The sequence below is a fragment of the Mya arenaria genome, chromosome 8 (assembly GCF_026914265.1).
Source record: "Mya arenaria isolate MELC-2E11 chromosome 8, ASM2691426v1".
NCBI classification, from domain to species: Eukaryota; Metazoa; Mollusca; class Bivalvia; order Myida; family Myidae; genus Mya; species Mya arenaria.
Genome location: NC_069129.1, coordinates 53,059,222 through 53,077,968, shown reverse-complemented (window position 1 = coordinate 53,077,968; position 18,747 = coordinate 53,059,222). Strand labels below are relative to the sequence as shown.

The following is an 18,747-nucleotide window of genomic DNA, read 5'->3' as shown; positions in this document are numbered from 1 at the left end:
ACATGGCAATATTGGTAATACCAGGCTTATAGGTGGAGTTCAAAGTGTTTGGATCTGCCATACCACTCGCATCAAACACGGCAATATTGTTAATACCTGGCTTATAGGTGGAGTTCCAAGTGTTTGTATCTGCCATACCACTCGCATCAAACACGGCAATATTGTTAATACCTGGCTTATAGGTGGAGTTCCAAGTGTTTGTATCTGCCATACCACTCGCATCAAACACGGCAATATTGTTAATACCTGGCTTATAGGTGGAGTTCCAAGTGTTTGTATCTGCCATACCACTCGCATCAAACATGGCAATATTGGTAATATCTGGCTTATAGGTGGAGTTTAAAGTGTTTGTATCTGCCATACAACTCTCATCAAACACGGCAATATTGTTAATACCTGGCTTATAGGTGGAGTTCCAAATGTTTGTACCTGCCATACCACTCGCATCAAACACGGCAATATTGGTAATTCCTGGCTTATAGGTGGAGTTCCAAGTGTTTGTATCTGCCATACCACTCGCATCAAACATGGCAATATTGGTAATACCTGACTTATAGGTGGAGTTCCAAGTGTTTGTATCTGCCATACCACTCGCATCAAACATGGCAATATTGTTAATAACTGACTTATAGGTGGAGTTCCAAGTGTTTGTATCTGCCATACCACTCGCATCAAACACGGCAATATTGTTAATACCTGACTTATAGGTGGAGTTCCAAGTGTTTGTATCTCCCATACCTCTCGCATCAAACACGGCAATATTGTTAATACCTGGCTTATAGGTGGAGTTCCAAGTGTTTGTATCTGCCATACCACTCGCATCAAACACGGCAATATTGGTAATACCTGGCTTATAGGTGGAGTTTAAAGTGTTTGTATCTGCCATACAACTCTCATCAAACACGGCAATATTGTTAATACCTGGCTTATAGGTGGAGTTCCAAGTGTTTGTATCTGCCATACCACTCGAATCAAACACGGCAATATTGGTAATTCCTGGCTTATAGGTGGAGTTCCAAGTGTTTGTATCTGCCATACCACTCGCATCAAACATGGCAATATTGGTAATACCTGGCTTATAGGTGGAGTTCCAAGTGTTTGTATCTGCCATACCACTCGCATCAAACACGGCAATATTGTTAATACCTGGCTTATAGGTGGAGTTTAAAGTGTTTGTATCTGCCATACCACTCGCATCAAACACGGTAATATTGTTATTACCTGGCTTATAGGTGGAGTTTAAAGTGTTTGTATCTGCCATACCACTCGCATCAAACACGGCAATATTGTTATCACCTGGCTTATATGTGGAGTTTAAAGTGTTTGTATCTGCCATACCACTCGCATCAAACACGGCAATATTGGTAATACCTGGCTTATAGGTGGAGTTCCAAGTGTTTGTATCTGCCATACCACTCGCATCAAACACGGCAATATTGGTAATACCTGGCTTATAGGTGGAGTTTAAAGTGTTTGTATCTGCCATACAACTCTCATCAAACACGGCAATATTGTTAATACCTGGCTTATAGGTGGAGTTCCAAGTGTTTGTATCTGCCATACCACTCGAATCAAACACGGCAATATTGGTAATACCTGGCTTATAGGTGGAGTTCCAAGTGTTTGTATCTGCCATACCACTCGCATCAAACACGGCAATATTGGTAATACCTGGCTTATAGGTGGAGTTTAAAGTGTTTGTATCTGCCATACAACTCTCATCAAACACGGCAATATTGTTAATACCTGGCTTATAGGTGGAGTTCCAAGTGTTTGTATCTGCCATACCACTCGAATCAAACACGGCAATATTGGTAATACCTGGCTTATAGGTGGAGTTCCAAGTGTTTGTATCTGCCATACCACTCGCATCAAACATGGCAATATTGGTAATACCTGGCTTATAGGTGGAGTTCCAAGTGTTTGTATCTGCCATACCACTCGCATCAAACACGGCAATATTGGTAATACCTGGCTTATAGGTGGAGTTCCAAGTGTTTGTATCTGCCATACCACTCGCATCAAACATGGCAATATTGGTAATACCTGACTTATAGGTGGAGTTCCAAGTGTTTGTATCTGCCATACCACTCGCATCAAACATGGCAATATTGGTAATACCTGACTTATAGGTGGAGTTCCAAGTGTTTGTATCTGCCATACCACTCGCATCAAACACGGCAATATTGTTAATACCTGGCTTATAGGTGGAGTTTAAAGTGTTTGTATCTGCCATACCACTCGCATCAAACACGGCAATATTGGTAATACCTGACTTATAGGTGGAGTTCCAAGTGTTTGTATCTGCCATACCACTCGCATCAAACATGGCAATATTGGTAATACCTGACTTATAGGTGGAGTTCCAAGTGTTTGTATCTGCCATACCACTCGCATCAAACACGGCAATATTGTTAATACCTGGCTTATAGGTGGAGTTCCAAGTGTTTGTATCTGCCATACCACTCGCATCAAACACGGCAATATTGGTAATACCTGGCTTATAGGTGGAGTTCCAAGTGTTTGTATTTGCCATACCACTCGCATCAAACACGGCAATATTGGTAATACCTGGCTTATAGGTGGAGTTCCAAGTGTTTGTATCTGCCATACCACTCGCATCAAACACGGCAATATTGGTAATACCTGGCTTATAGGTGGAGTTCCAAGTGTTTTTATCTGCCATACCACTCGCATCAAACATGGCAATATTGGTAATACCTGGCCTATAGGTGGAGTTCAAAGTGTTTGTTTCAGCCATACAACTCGCATCAAACATGGCAATATTGGTAATACCTGGCTTATAGGTGGAGTTCAAAGTGTTTGTTTCTGCCATACAACTCGCATCAAACATGGCAATATTGGTAATACCTGGCTTATAGGTGGAGTTCCAAGTGTTTGTATCTGCCATACCACTCGCATCAAACATGTCAATATTGGTAATACCTGACTTATAGGTGGAGTTCCAAGTGTTTGTATCTGCCATACCACTCGCATCAAACACGGCAATATTGGTAATACCTGGCCTATAGGTGGAGTTCAAAGTGTTTGTATCTGCCATACCACTCGCATCAAATATGGCAATATTGGTAATACCTGGCGTATCAGTGAAGTAAAAAGTATCGGTATCCGTTATACCACGGCAATCAAACATTTCAATAGTGGAACTACCTGGGTTATCAGAGTTGTTTGAAGTGTCTGTATCTGCCATACAAAGGCCATCAAACATCATGATATTGGTAATACCTGGCTTATCAGTGAACTCCAATTTTCTGTATATGCCATACCACTGATATCAAACAATACAATATCATACTAATCAATTTAGTAAGACAGTTTTTGTACTTGACCTCATTGGTACTAAGTATTAAATTTATTTCGTATAGGACTTGTTGATTCTTGTATGTTTATCCATCGACCTGTCAACAAAATAATACAGTGCTTGTACCTGACATATCATTGACATCAAACATGAGGTCCATGTACTTCTTCTGCCAGGCTGGGAACTCGCCAGCCTCAATGTCCTTGAGACAGTCCCGCCACATTCTCAGCCATTCCTCTAGCGTGATCTTGGCGTCCTGATGGGTGTAAAAGAATTGATGCAGTGTTTGAGTAATATGAACTACTTGGAACCATAAGGACAGGTCAAGTACCAAAACTTACTGTCCAGACACATTTTGAATTATTCATCTTTTGATTTATTTTTAGTTAATATGTTACCTTTGTTTGACCGAAAGTTATGTATACTATCTTATCTTATAAGATCATTAAATACGAGAAAGATGAACAGTACAACTTTCGTATTTTGAGTAATCATTCAAACGTGTTTCCTTCCTTGCAACTGTTTTCTTTATATGTTCACCAAAATCTCATACCAACATTTGATTAGAGAGATCTCGCTTCTAACAGAGTCGTAATTCAACTTGTAAAACAGTTAGGCTGTTATGTGGTTAAATGAGTCAAATTATTTACTGAGTAAATTAAGTAAGTTTGGTGAAACTATAACCCGGCCTCAGTTCCTCGATTATACTTAAATTTTCACTTAACGGGGTACACTATTTAAATCCGGAGTATATTGTAATTACAAAGGAATACTTTTTTGTTTTGTTTTTAGATATTTCTTAATTCCTAAACAAAGTGTGTGTGTTACCCTCCATTATATGGCCATGCGAAAGTTAAGTACACAATTTTATTAAAAAAGTAATTACTTCCGAACATTTTTGCTCTTAAACATGCTTTTTGTAACTTAATGACCAACATCTATGTCAAAATAATCTATGGGACGATATGATTCCAATAGAGTAAAAATATTTCGAGCCATGCTATGCTGAACAGTGATTAAATGGATGAGTAAATTATTGACTATGTTGTTTTCGGCGCCAATACCACGGGACAATTAGAAAAGTGCAAAGGAAGACATCACGATGGAATGACCACTTGTAAATGCAATAATGTTTGAGTGAATGTGGCTTTGTCCTGAAGTAAGACAGCCTCGAAACGAATTATTGTTTTATTTTGGTTGTACGTGAACTACATATTATTATAGAGCGAATGTTGCTTTTTCGGAAAAAAAAACAGCTTCGGCGCGAAATGTTGTTACGTTGAATACATACTTATAAGACATTTTAAATATATAATATGTTATTGATATTCTTTTTTCTCGTTTATATAACAGAGATTGCAAAATATAAGACAATGAGCTTTACGAATTCCAACTGAGATAAGTAGGTTAGAAAAGAAATGAGACAACAAAATTGTACCTTGTCAGTATCAGCATATTCCTTCAATCCATCCCAGACCGTGTTTAAGGTTTCCTGTGCCTTAAGGTACTTCTCACTGTCACTTTTCCAACCAAGGACTTGGCTGACTTTCTGTTGCCAATGAAATATTTGAATGATACATATATATATAGTCAAAACTCGATCTTTCAAAGTGGTTAGGACCAAGGGAAATACATCGAGATAACGAAATTTCGATATTAACCACATAAAAACATGTCAAAACTCCATCTGTCAAAGTAGTTTGGACCAAGGGAAATACATCGAGATAACGAAATTTCGATATAAGCTACATAAAACACGTCAAAACTCGATCGGTCAAAGTGGTTTGGACCAAGGGAAATACATCGAGATAACGCAATTTCGATATAAGCCACAGAAAAACATATAAAAAAATCGATATGTCAAAGTGGTTTGGACCAAGGGAAATACATTGAGATAACGCAATTTCTATATAACCGAAATATAAAGCTTTACTTTAACCAACCCTTTCGAAAAATAGTTCGACATAACCAGAACATCGATATAACTGATGTCGACATAGCGAGTTTCGACTGTACCACGCCGAGACATCAACCATGCAATGATATAATCATCACATTGCATATTTGTCTGATTTATAAAATCCTTGGTAAAAGTGTCAAATAATGCAATAATAATAAAGTTAATATTATGTCAAACCCTAAATTTTTAATAAACAATTTTGGTAAACACACACACACACACACACACATGTTGAAGAGCAGCACAAAAAAGGCTTTAACCAGGATATCATACAACTGTTCACCCTGTTGAATTTTAGGCATACATGTCCATTATAGCTGTAAGAAATAGATACATTAATGGACTTTCGAAGTATATATACTTACTCGAAGGTAGATATCAAAGTCCCGCTTTTCAATCACCCCATCATTATTGCTGTCTGAAAAAGCAGGGAAACAGAATATGGGGTTTCCTTGTGTGTATGAGTCGATGCCAATAATTTTTACAATTCCCTGCACATAATAATTCAGTCTGTAAATCTCCCATGTGGTTTCATGTTTTGCCATAACAGGACGCCTCCAGAATATCCTTAAACATTTTATTAGGGTGATAGCAATCATGGAAGCGTTCGGTTGGCACCAAACACACTAGACATTGACATGGCAATAAAAATCAAATACTGCACAATGTGAAAATTGCATCGTTTATAAATGCCGATCAGATGATACATCATGATGGATGTTAAGGGAATTCATACATGCAAACAGTATTGCATGTGAAGTAACTATTTTAACCAGTTTAGCTGACCTTTCCGATAAAACAATGTTGTATTGCAATAATTTATAGTCGTTTTTCTTTGAAATCAGTTCTATACCTCGAATTAGAATGAATCCAGCAGAGATTGAATATTTCCAGCTTGCCTGCGAACTTCCGTTCTGATGCAACATGAATTCCGCGAACAAATAAGTGTGAACTAATTTCAAAATGATTCAAATTTCTTAGGAGAAACGTGACACACTTCTTCTATTGTTTCAATGAATTGGTTTTGAACTGAATTTTAAAGAAATGTACTCAGATACGTGAAACGCTAGAAATGGCATTCTTTCCCAATCTGAAGTGTTGCCTGTTTACACAGAAAAGTAAAGGGAAGGCAGTAGTGTGTAACCTGTAGCGATCAATACATACAATGTCCTTGATTAGACGTTGTCATTGTTCATTTTTAACAGAATTAAAGTTACGTACACATATAAACCTCACATAACTTTAATAAAGGAAATGCAAAATAAAGATAAAAGAATTTTGGAGGAACTAATTATCATTAGCATGTATAGAAGTCTCGTTTATATTCAGGTTGCTCCATTGGCAGGCATGTTTTTGCCTCCTAATACCGGCTACACTTGTAAATGACTCTTCTTTTTCAAGCGTTACATGAAATGTTTACCATAAAGCATCGTAAACAGCTTTGAAATCTTGTTCTCCTGAAAGTTCGACAACTCAGCCATATTGTCAGACAGATGGGTTGAAATGGAAAACTTTCTATGCAATCACGTCCTGGATCCTGAAAAATACAGACAAAACTAATAAGTTTATATTAACTTTTGTTTCTTCAATAAGGGATACGGCTCTAAGCTGATGTGTATTATTCGCGGATCCATTCATAAGGTAGACGTTGTTCCTCGAAAAGTTATGACCTTGAGTATATTGTTCAAATGATATGTACAGCTTATAACTCATTATCGTCTATTAAAGCTGCACTCTCATCGATTCTACGTTTTGACAACTTTTTTAGTTACTGTCTTGGAATGAAACCATTTTTGCGAAAATATCGGCAAATCAGTGATAAAAAACTGCTAACAAAAAACAGATCGCAGATTTTCATATTTCCGTCCAAATACTAATGTTCTATGGTTAAAGCGTTACCAACGGTTTAATAAAAATGCATAAAACATCAATTTTTGAACTTAAATATAAAAATCTGTGATTTTTTTTTCAGCAGTCTTATGACTGGTTTCCATGCATGTTTGCATCAATTGGTTCGAAACAAAAAGGCAAAAATAAAAAGTAATATCAACACCTTTACACAAATATTTACTTCTAATTGCGAGCTTGAGCATTGCCATTCTGTAATTAAGTTAAATAGATTAAGAAAGAATCGAATTGAATATTTAATGCATATTTTATAAAACTGAGGCCAGTATTAATGATTGTCTTTGTGATACCAAAGAAAACGTCCCTGGTTGATATGGAACACCTAACTTCTTTGGTGGCAGTCGGGTTTTTATGCCACTAGACCATTCTCATCTGATAATTAAATGACAGAGACCTACTTATAGTTTAACAGAAACGGCAGATATTTATTCGGGATTTTGTGTCATTAATATTTATGCGAAAAGCTACAGAAACAAGCTCAGTAGCAAAAAGTTTAAACATAAACCCGGTTTAATGGCACTGGGCAAACGAGCAAAGCAAGGACATAGACCATAAAATCACAAACAAGAAACATGGAAGAACAGCACGAAACTCCACAAACAGCATATGCATACATACTATGTATAAAACACAAGGTATGTTTATCAAGGATTGTAAGGTGCCGCCTTGGAACTGTCAGTAAAATGTAAATTAACTGGGGGTTTAAACCAAGTGCAAAAACCTCACTCTTATCCCAACAATCCTAAATAAAGATAACACGCAAAAGGTAAACCTTATCAAACCAATATGGCAGTACTCATACTGTTCGTAAGTAAAGGCTTGCTCCTGAAGTCTTAATTATATGATTATATGTTGTCTTGATGTGCAAGACCTCAGGAGCCAATTGGAATAACTACTGCAGTATTACAGTCAAATAATAATTTTGTCTCGGGTTTTATAAAATGAAAAAGAGATGGATTTGATTGCATATTGCTGAATCAAATTAAATACTTTTTTTATTACAATATTGTTCAGCCCCACGCCGGCAGTGTCTCTTGTTCCCTGTGCAAGAATAATTGCTTGAATAATTGTGATTTTTAAAATATGTTTATTACCTCACAAAGTGCAATTTTCTAGGCACTTTGCGTGACATAATTGCGGGCGACGCATGCGCTACAATAGCAACACAATATTATTAGTTAAATATTATGTCAGTGTTTCAAATGAAATTGAACGTTTCATTTGCAAAATCAATAAACTAGGATTAAAATGGCGAATATAAATATTACTATTGACAAGATAATCATACCTCACTGAAATATTCAACCGTTAAAGCGATCGTATAATAGGAGTGATGACAAAATTACACAACAAGCGACGCCTAAATTATTATATCGGAACTTGCAAAGACTTGCAATTTCTTGTTTATATTTTGTCAAGTGTGAGTTTGATGACTCAAACTAGTTCAAACCCTAAGTGAAACCCCGTGTTCTAGTGAACTCGTGTTTCACCGACCGCTCTAGTAATAAACCCATCATTTAAAGCAGCTGCAATCTCACAGATTTACCATTTTAACAACTTTTTTATTTTTTGTCTTGGAAAGAGCAAATTTTTGTGTAAATATCTGCAATCAAATGATATAAGATTGCATACAAAATATCAGATCGTAGATTTTCATATTTCCGTTCGAAAATTAATGTTTTATGGCTTAAACTAACGGTTTAAGAAAAATGCATCAAACATCAATTTTTGAACTTATTTATATAAATCTGCGATCTGATTTTTGTCAGCAGTCTTATATAACTGATTTCCATGAATTTCGCAAAACAATCGGCTCGTTCAAAGACAAAAAATAAAAAAAGTTGTCAAAACGTTCAATCTGTGAGAGTGCAGCTTTAATGATAACGCTATGTGTTGTCTGATTTTGGCGCGTGCACGTTTTCTGTCTCTAGTTTAGTTTCCTCTGGGTCCTAGCCCAGTGTTTGTATACCACGTGATTAAGTACATCATATATGCTACATCGGAAGGCAACAATTTGCTTAAAATGAAGACTAAAAAACAAAGAATATTTTTCTTAACCAGTTTAAAAGGGCAGTGTATGTCGCTCAAAAAGCCCCGCCTTCGTTTTATTTCCGGAGTTTGCTAAGGTGATTATTAGGTTTCATCAAACACTTCGAGAAACTTGTTTCCAAAATAATGTTTTGACAGTGCACGGCCGTTTTATGAACAGGTTTGTCGATGTGTTTTAAGAAACTAAACTCTCAATCAATCTCTGGTAAAAGATCGAAGATGGGGTTCCATTAGCGGCGCTATATTTCAATTAAAATGGTGAAGAAATAGTGATGTTATCCCTGTTTAAAGGCTTCATTCGAAGCAAAATGTTGGCCCCCGACGTATCATTTATGACGCAATTTATCACGTGGTATACACATACTGTAGCCTAAAGTAAGTCCTAGTGATAAATTATCATTTTATTTTTGTACTACTGGGTGTGTCCCTGAAGTTTTCATCGTATTATTTCACGTGGAAAAAAGTGTTTCGACAAGTCATTGTATTATTTAGAAACCCATATCAACTGATTATTTTGTAATATTGTGTGCTTGGTAATTTCAACACCGCTATCAGATTCTTGAGTGATTAATTTCGCGCAGAAATCACAATATAAAAAGCGAAGTTAGTTGAATCTCTTTAACCGGAGAAACCTCTTACATCTAAAGATATTGGCACTTTTACGAGATATTTGCCTGTCTAGAGGCAATAGTTTTCAGCTAATGAAATAGAAGATAAATAGTTGCCCAGACACAGTAAACGGAATCTGGGCACTGATTGCATAGCTTTTCCTGCGCAACAATGGGACATTTGGGCAATCTGATAGTAAAACTGCCCTCGAAGGAAATGATGTTAATAACAATTCTGAGGTAACATCCACTGTTGGCTGGTTCTGAACATAATACTTCAGTCTATATGAGCAAACGCTTATTTTCTCTTTAAGGCCATGTTCATTTGCTTTCGTAGACGATGTCATGAAATTCAAAACAGATATATGAGAACAACTTTTACAAGATAAAGTATGTATAAAAGAGATAGGAATACATCAAGGATGCATGCAGTAACTCATTATTATTATTGCAAAAATACAGAAAGTCTTGATATCTAATAGTACTAATAATAGTCCCTCTACAATAACCACCAGACTTGATGTCTAGGAATACGTGAATTTTGTGTATGTTCTGGCTGGCATAAATTTACAAACGCCTGAAAGCATAAAGACTAAAATAATCGCGGGTAGTTCAATATTAAAGATACAGTATTCCGGAATACATTTAAAAATCAATGAAATATAGTCGTATTCAAAAATTAGTTAGAAGGGACTAAACTGAACGTTTATAAAAAAAAACTTGTTGAGAACATTTCCGCCAAATTTTGCTTCATCAAAAATTGTATCACACTCTTGCGGAGAACATCAAGTTCGACTACACTTATTGAGAATAACTGATGTTCTAGCACACCGGATAGGCATTTCCGGTAAATTCAGCCGTGCTGGAAAACTCCATCTGGCATCCCCCCATGCCAGATGAGTCACGCGCTGTGACGTAATACTTTCAATTTCTTTTATTGAACACTTAATGTAAGCATAGTTATGAGATTTCAATAGATGAGTTCCATTAACATTAACTTTACAAAAATATTCCTTAAAAACAAAACAAAATAACCCTTAAAAGACGTGATAGCGAAGGAACTTATTGACGTATGCAATGAATACAAATTACTGCGCGTCATGACGTCAGTAAACATCATCGCACAAGCTTATTGGTGAAATGACGCGCTTTCTTATGTTTTTTATTCACATAAAAATGTAATTTAAGGTATGCTAGAAAAAAAATATATCATGTGTGTCCGTTCCGGATAGAAAAATCCGACCCTCGGGCACGCTGGTTAGCCGGTAACTCGGCAAGTCTCGTTACCTGGCAACGCAGGTGCCCTCGGGTCGGATTTTTCAATCCGGAACGGGAACTCATGACAGATATTATTATTCATGTCCAGGGTAACGGCCTTCTTATAAGATCATTTCTGATACTAATTTTCGCTCCCCACGGACAAACGGCAATGCGGTTGGAACGGCGATAGGATCAACCCCCGTGGAAGTTATACATTTTAAAATTCCTTGTCTGTTTTCTTATTTCCCATGAGAAAAGATCTTATAATGTGGCAATCTGTGAAAACTACAAATACAGCGAACGGAATCTGGTAAAGAAGAAGTTAGTTTTAGAACTAGGTCTAGGAATGTTCAAAACGTCTTACACGTTGCTTTAAAGATTGACCAACGCGACAGACTGCATAGCTCTCATCTGCTTTGTGTTGTGCATTTACAATGCACATGTCTATGTTTTATGTATTATTGCCATGCTAATTCCTTCGATTATGCTCAAACTGTGTACTTCTAAAAATGTTATATGGAAATAAATATTGCACGAATTACTAGTACTATTACTGCGATGCTATTTAAAACTCGTTGATAGCGAGTTTCCATTTCCATACCATTTTATTAACGCTAGTATTAAAGGCGTTAGAACCAATATTTTTGTTATAAAACACATTGCTAAATATCAACCAAAAATGCACTAACAGTAACCTCACAGTAAAATGGAATGGTTTTAGACGCGCAATTTACATTGGACAGATATAATGCATGAAAAATTCCATCAGAACTACTCGGCCATTTTTAATCGAAAACAACCTCGGATGCGTTTGGACAATTTACAATGTCTGGACTCTTTACAGTTATCTACGCTGCAAGTAAATCGCGTAGTTATTTCAATTTAACAGTTAAACCTAAGGATTTTACTCTTGAATATAATTGCTTGCATTGATTTACTTCACATGAAATCAATTTGTACTTATTAAACAAACAGCACGTTAAAATACTTCAACTAATTAATGTCATATTAGTACTTAATTCACGAATTACTATTGATGTACCGACATATATACTAGGTTGTTTGCGATGGGAAATTACCGACTGGAAAACATCGGGTCAGATTTGCATATTTGTTACCTAAAGAGAGCTAGTTTCATTATTTTGGCTTATTTTTTTTATTTCAATAAATTCGTTTTTAACCATATTGTATGAACGTGCAATCATTTTTTTTATTGTATGTCAAAATGTGAAACCTACTCCTGTGCGTATATTCCATTATTTACTCTCAAAACACGGTTTTGTCCTTCATTCTAATGAAACTACCGGGTCAAATTGGATAAATTGCATCAAAATATAGCTTATAAGACTAAAGTCGAAACTTGCTATTAAGAACTCTGTTAACTCGAAGATATGTTGAACTTTTTTCGAATTTGTTGTGTTTAGTCATTCATGTTTTGAATTTCGGTTATTTCGAATCTTGGTTATCTCGAAGTATACGCTTACTTCCCATCGACTTCGACAAAGCGATTGTTGGCTGTACTCAGCTTTAATAAAAGACCCTAGCAACATTAACTTTATCATCGAATCAGCAAAAAAGTACAGTTTGTACAAGGAGTTAAAACCAAGCTTATAAATTACATGGAATAGAAGATAATTATTGGATCTATGGCGTTTGTGAATTTCCATTACATTTTAGGATGCTTTTATTTCCTCTGTCTTTCTTCTGTGCTGTTCCTGATTCAATAACACATCCATTCACGCTGGCGGTGATGAAAACAGGAAAACGAGAAACCATGGCGGGAAATCTCATTTCGCAATTCTGACGCTTTAATATTCATTTTCCACCGCAGCGAATCGTTATTTTTTGTATTGCTTTGTTTGTTTGTAGTGGCCTTTCAGGTATAACATATTGATTATTCAGGGCAGGTGTCCATTCATTGTTTTGTTTCCAGTTTGAAAAACGGTCGACAAAGCTTCGAGCATTCTAGTTTTTTTTTATTTAAATGACACAAATTATTTTATCATTTTCTAGTCAAGCAACAGGATGTACACATGAATTATTTAATGAAATGCTTTGATAAAAGCTTTCTAACATGTATCTGGTATTCATGCAGAATTGATACGGATAATTGGAATGACAAAATTGATACATTTCTGTGTATTGATGTAACAAAACCAACTCTTAAATATTTCAGCATGAAATGTTTCAACACCAAAGTAGTTTAACTGTTTCAGTTTCTCCAGTGTGTTTTATTGTATGTGAAGTTGATGTTAGTTGGTGTAAATTTGATGCGTTTATATGTATAATGGATATGTTTTGATGTATACTTGATCCGTTTTAATGTATTTTTGATGTACAATTTTGTTTTCTTTTTCACAAAAAGCTATACCGTAACGCTTCATTAAATTTTCGTCATGAGCTCCAAATGTGCCTGAATGCAATGAAAACTTGTTGATGTGGTTTAATGTTAATCATGATAATGCTGTCAAGAGAGACTCGAAAATCCAGTTCTACCAAATAAAGATAAAAAAATTTTATGCACATGGACTTAAATATTCATGGACTTCATTAATAACTGCAGGCTCGATATAGATCATAGACTCAAGCACAATACTCTCTCAATTTATATGAATATATAAGTGTGAACAGAAATGTTATCTATAGAATCTGCACACTTAAGTACAATAATCAGGCGCGTGTTTGCCTTTACGTGAGAACGCGGATGTATTCACTTGCTTCTGACTAAAAAATCAGCCAAAGTTGCAGAGTGCGTAGTTGACTACATGATTCTAAAACTGTCCATTTTCCAGTTCTAAATAAATCACATCAAACGGCCCAGAATGCACCAGATTGCACCATGGCTTTCTAAGCTTACGAGGGGGCATGCCTCTGGACCTCTCCACCCCAGCACAATTATGAATCCACATGAATTAAGGGCTAGCTACGAACCTGATAATGGCGCCCAATATATCAATGTAAATTCATATTATTAAAAGTAATCAACTGCGTACTCAAGTTCAGAGGCTGTCAATGTGATAAATTGTGTCCTTTCCGGGAACCACACTTGGGTGATATTAAGCTTATCAAATGACAATCAATCAAAAGTCATTGTGGCGATGTCACGATTGGGTATAGGCAATCCTTTGATAGTGCTTTGATCAGTCCACATGCGTTGGCTGCAGCGTCAGGGTTTTTAGATATGATTTGATTTGAGTCGTCGATGAGGGCTTTCGCAATGTTATACATGAGGCTGTGTGCAGCGTTCGTGTTTCAGACATGTTTCAACTTGAGTCGTCGATGAGGGCGTTCGCAATGATATACATGTGGCTGGGTGCAGTGTTCGTGAGCTTTACATGATTCAACTTGAGACGGCGCTAAGGGAGTTCACAATGTTTTACATGAGGCTGGGTGCAGTGTTCGTGAGCTATACATGATTCAACTTGAGACGGCGATTAGGGAGTTCGCAATGTTTTACATGAGACTGGGTGCAGTGTTCGTGAGCTATACATGATTCAACTTGAGACGGCGATTAGGGAGTTCGCAATGTTTTACATGAGGCTGGGTGCAGTGTTCGTGAGCTATACATGATTCAACTTGAGACGGCGATTAGGGAGTTCGCAATGTTTTACATGAGGCTGGGTGCAGTGTTCGTGAGCTATACATGATTCAACTTGAGACGGCGATTAGGGAGTTCGCAATGTTATACATGAGGCTGGGTGCAGTGTTCGTGAGCTATACATGATTCAACTTGAGACGGCGATTAGGGAGTTCGCAATGTTATACATGAGGCTGGGTGCAGCGTTCGTGTTTCTGACATGTTTCAACTTGAGTCGGCGATTGGGGCGTTCGCAATGTTACACATGAGGTTGGCTGCAACCTTCTTGTTTCAGACATGTTTCAACTTGAGTTGGCGATTAGGGCGTGTGCAATGTTATACATTAGAATGGCTGCAGCGTTCGTGTTTCAGACATGTTTCAACTTGAGTTGGCGATTAGGGCGTATGCAATGTTATACATGAGAATGGCTGCAGCGTTCGTGTTTCTGACATGTTTAAACTTGAGTCGGCGATGAGGGCGTGAGTTATGTTGTTATCAAGAATGGCTGCAGCGTTCGTGTTTCTGATATGAGTTAACTTGAGTGGTTGATGAGGGCGTGTGCAATGTTATACATAAGAATTGCTGCGGCGTTCTTATCCCAAACATGTTTTAACCTGAGTCGGCATGAGGGCGTACTCAATGTTGTGCAAAAGGTTGACTGTAGCGCCAAACAATTTGTGGTTTTTAGGAATCTCTCATTTCGAATGTATTTCACAAAAAAACACCCATAAAGTTGGCGTTTAAATTGCAGAGTAACTTTTTAACCTGTTGTGTCCTTGTTTCAATGTTGTCAATATTGGCGTCAAATACTATTATGTTTCGTGTCTGTGTGAGACCGAACGAAACTAAAACGTAGTTTTTGTAATTGACATTGATGTTATCTCTTGGTCCAGTTGATAATCAATATTTCAGTTTCAAGTGAACTTTGTACATTATAGCATTGTTTCGCAGCCATGTTTGGTAAATAAAGCATCCACGGGTGTTGTTAGTACACAAGTTTCCTTAAAGAACCGTTGCCATTAATTATACAATAACTCGATAAAAATTACCCCACATTCAATAATGATGTGTTCCTAACGGCTGATTTGGGTACAATAACATCCGCCGAAATGCCATAAAGTTGGTCATAAACTTTATTGACAACAGTTACACACAGTAATTATCATTGAACATTATTTTCCCTAAACAAGGTAAAACAAGATTCGAAAAATGAAAGTTGTAGAATTAAAGGTTTCACTGTTTATATTAATCGTTAAAAGAACAATATAATCCCGAAAATTACAAACAATTAACGTGCATGGATATATTGGTCTACTTTGTCATTTGCGCTTGTTATAATCGTGTTCCATGGCCTATTTTGCTTTGTTTATTATGATAATACATGTAGGTACAATCCGGCAATTTGGGTGTTTCATATTTTCGCCGGCAGTTCCAAGACGTTATCCCAACGTTTGGAATACACTTTCTTCTGCTATTTGTGATGTTCCGTGTGTTTGTGTTGTTGTTGGTGGTGGTGGTGTTGGTGTTGTTACTTTGGTACCATATGGTTTAAATAACAATAAACTTAGTAACTTGTTGGCTGCAGGACTTTTCAATTTACTTTTTTGCATTATGGAGAATATGATTCCTCTTTAGACCCAGGCACATTAAGCGATTGCTTTAATTAACATACAGCCAACTTGTTATCATGGATCTGTCAAAGAAACTGGCATATCATCTTGTAAATCGGGATAAAATCTAGAGCAAAAGTGTATGAGTAATCGGGAATTAAAATATATAATGTATTTGAAGACGAAGCTGTAAAATAAATGTTGAAATCACCGAAACCATCTCAACTGTGACTCATTTTTTATAATAAAGAATAATACTCAGAAAAGTCGACCAGTCATCACAAACGTATTGTTATTCGAATTGATATTTCTAAAATTTTAGTGAGGATCATTTAAATTTACTACTAACATATCCTCACTTGGCATGGAGTGTTTACAGAAATTGTGGGCTGTTGACACTCTTACATAATGAAGGTATGAATATGAAAAGAAACGTGAGACTAAAATACAGAATATTTTCCAGGAGCTGTGACATCTGATTATTATACGATAATGCCTAGAACCACTACTAAAGTAGGACTGATAAAATTTGTCTTTATTTTAGACGTCAGTTCTGAATCAACTGACACTAATGCTTAGTGACTATCTTATTTAGTTCAGTGAAGAACAGAGCAGAATTCTATAAATCAATATGTCCCAAAAGAGCGTATAATTACTGTGAACAAGTAAAGAAAGAACGGCTGGTAAGTTATTAAAAACATAAACAATGTGAACGGACGGACATACAGACAGACACACACACGACGGTGATTTGTATAGGACCAGATATGTTTTCTTTCCAAAGTAATTGCCGGTGATCGTTAACAGTTTTGTTATTGAAACAATGAAATTATTCAATCTGAAATACAAACGTAGATAACAAAAAAATATTGTGTTTAAAGGTGTACCTTTTTAAATGTTTTCTCTACTGATTTGAAAGAAAAAAATCAATTCAGCTGACCTCGCTTTCTGGTTAAATACATTCAGTGGGGAAAACAATACTTAAACACAATAGCAGTAATAATGTGTCTAATCCATCTTAGCATAAACAACAAGAAATTTGCAACTAATTTCCATATCAAAAAGCTGAGTTTATTGCATTGTAATTACTTAATCCGCATTAACAAAGTTGAATAATCTGCTAACATTTATTTTTGCTTCGGTTTTTTATCAAGGATATGTTGTTGTTTTCTAGGATTTATGTTGGATGATGTTTGTCAGATTTTATGGAGGTCTGCCATCGCTAATAAGCTGCATATGGCTTGATGTTATAAGAGACATAAGATAGAAGTAACAGGATATCCCAGCCAAATCTTGGAAGAAGAATAGTGAGATACAAGGAGACCCGGATGCGGTACTCTAAACTTTTGACCTCCTGGACTTTCACTGGTATGTAAAGCACCGATGCAAGGGATATATTTTGGGGGGGTTAAACCAGTACTTAGTATACCTTTTTTCCATGTACTTCCCTTTTCATACCTATCGCGATGCTAGTGGGCTACTTGTACCATAGTTTTACATATTTCGTTTTGACGCGACCTATGCCAATAGGAACTCATCGGTTGTTACCTATCCAAAACAACAGCGGATGTATATGGATAGTTAACAATGCCAAACAGTATTAACACTTAACTACGCAGGTAGATCACGTAGTAAATTCAATTAAGTAGTTAAGCCGTAAGACAAGACCCCTCGGAATATTAATTATTTATTCAAAAATACACTTCACTGGGAATCCATATGAACTCAGTACACGTTTAAATACTACAATTAATTGATACCATAATTATCAAGCTACTTCTTCTGAAGATATACTAGCACACATCCAACCTTGCTTTCTAAGGGAAATGGATTAAGCGTTCAGATTGGGCCGACACTAGAGCACACGACCTTTCGCACCCGAAGCAAACGATCTAGCACTAACCTAACGGAGCTACCACCGCTGGGATACTTTTCTAGCGTATGTCTGACTTCATAAGATTTTGTTAGTTTTCTTTTCTTCAGGAAAACGTGTTCAGGTTTATCCATTTATATTTGCAGTCCCCAATCGGGATGGTATATTAGATCGTGTATTTTGGTTATTTAATCGACTGATGAATATTTGTCTAGACCATCACCGAAAAACCCCACCTCATCTGTTTGTGATATATACTGGAGTGAATAATTAAAAGGTATACGTCGGTTTTACTGGACAATGGTTGTCCTACCGTTGCTATCATTAAGGCCTTTATATTAATATTGTCTGTTTCCAAATACAGTGCTCACCCAAACCCAACCCTACATTAACACCAATAAGTTTGATTTTTTTCTTTAAAAAATGGAGTTGGTAGGGCGAGATCTGTTTTGTATACGTAAAGTTGTGTCAGAATATTATTGTCACAATTCAAAAAAGCGTCATTTAGTCTACGAGTAGGCGACTTACCGATGCAGGAAACTAAGAAAAATGTGTGCCATAAGGAGGACATAATAAAGG

General features: G+C 36.5%; 1 protein-coding gene across 1 annotated transcript in view; it reads right to left on the bottom strand.

Moving 5' to 3' along the window:
• The window catches only part of LOC128244678 (calexcitin-2-like), a 35,823-nt gene that overhangs the window by 14,281 nt on the left and 2,795 nt on the right, over positions 1-18,747 (bottom strand). The window contains exons 2-5 of the mRNA XM_052962711.1: positions 6,703-6,819; positions 5,648-5,700; positions 4,761-4,871; positions 3,449-3,578 (exon numbers count right to left, since the gene is read on the bottom strand). Coding sequence (XP_052818671.1) covers positions 3,449-3,578; positions 4,761-4,871; positions 5,648-5,700; positions 6,703-6,763 — 355 coding nt within the window. The 5' untranslated portion in view covers positions 6,764-6,819. The remainder of the gene's footprint in view (positions 1-3,448; positions 3,579-4,760; positions 4,872-5,647; positions 5,701-6,702; positions 6,820-18,747) is intronic.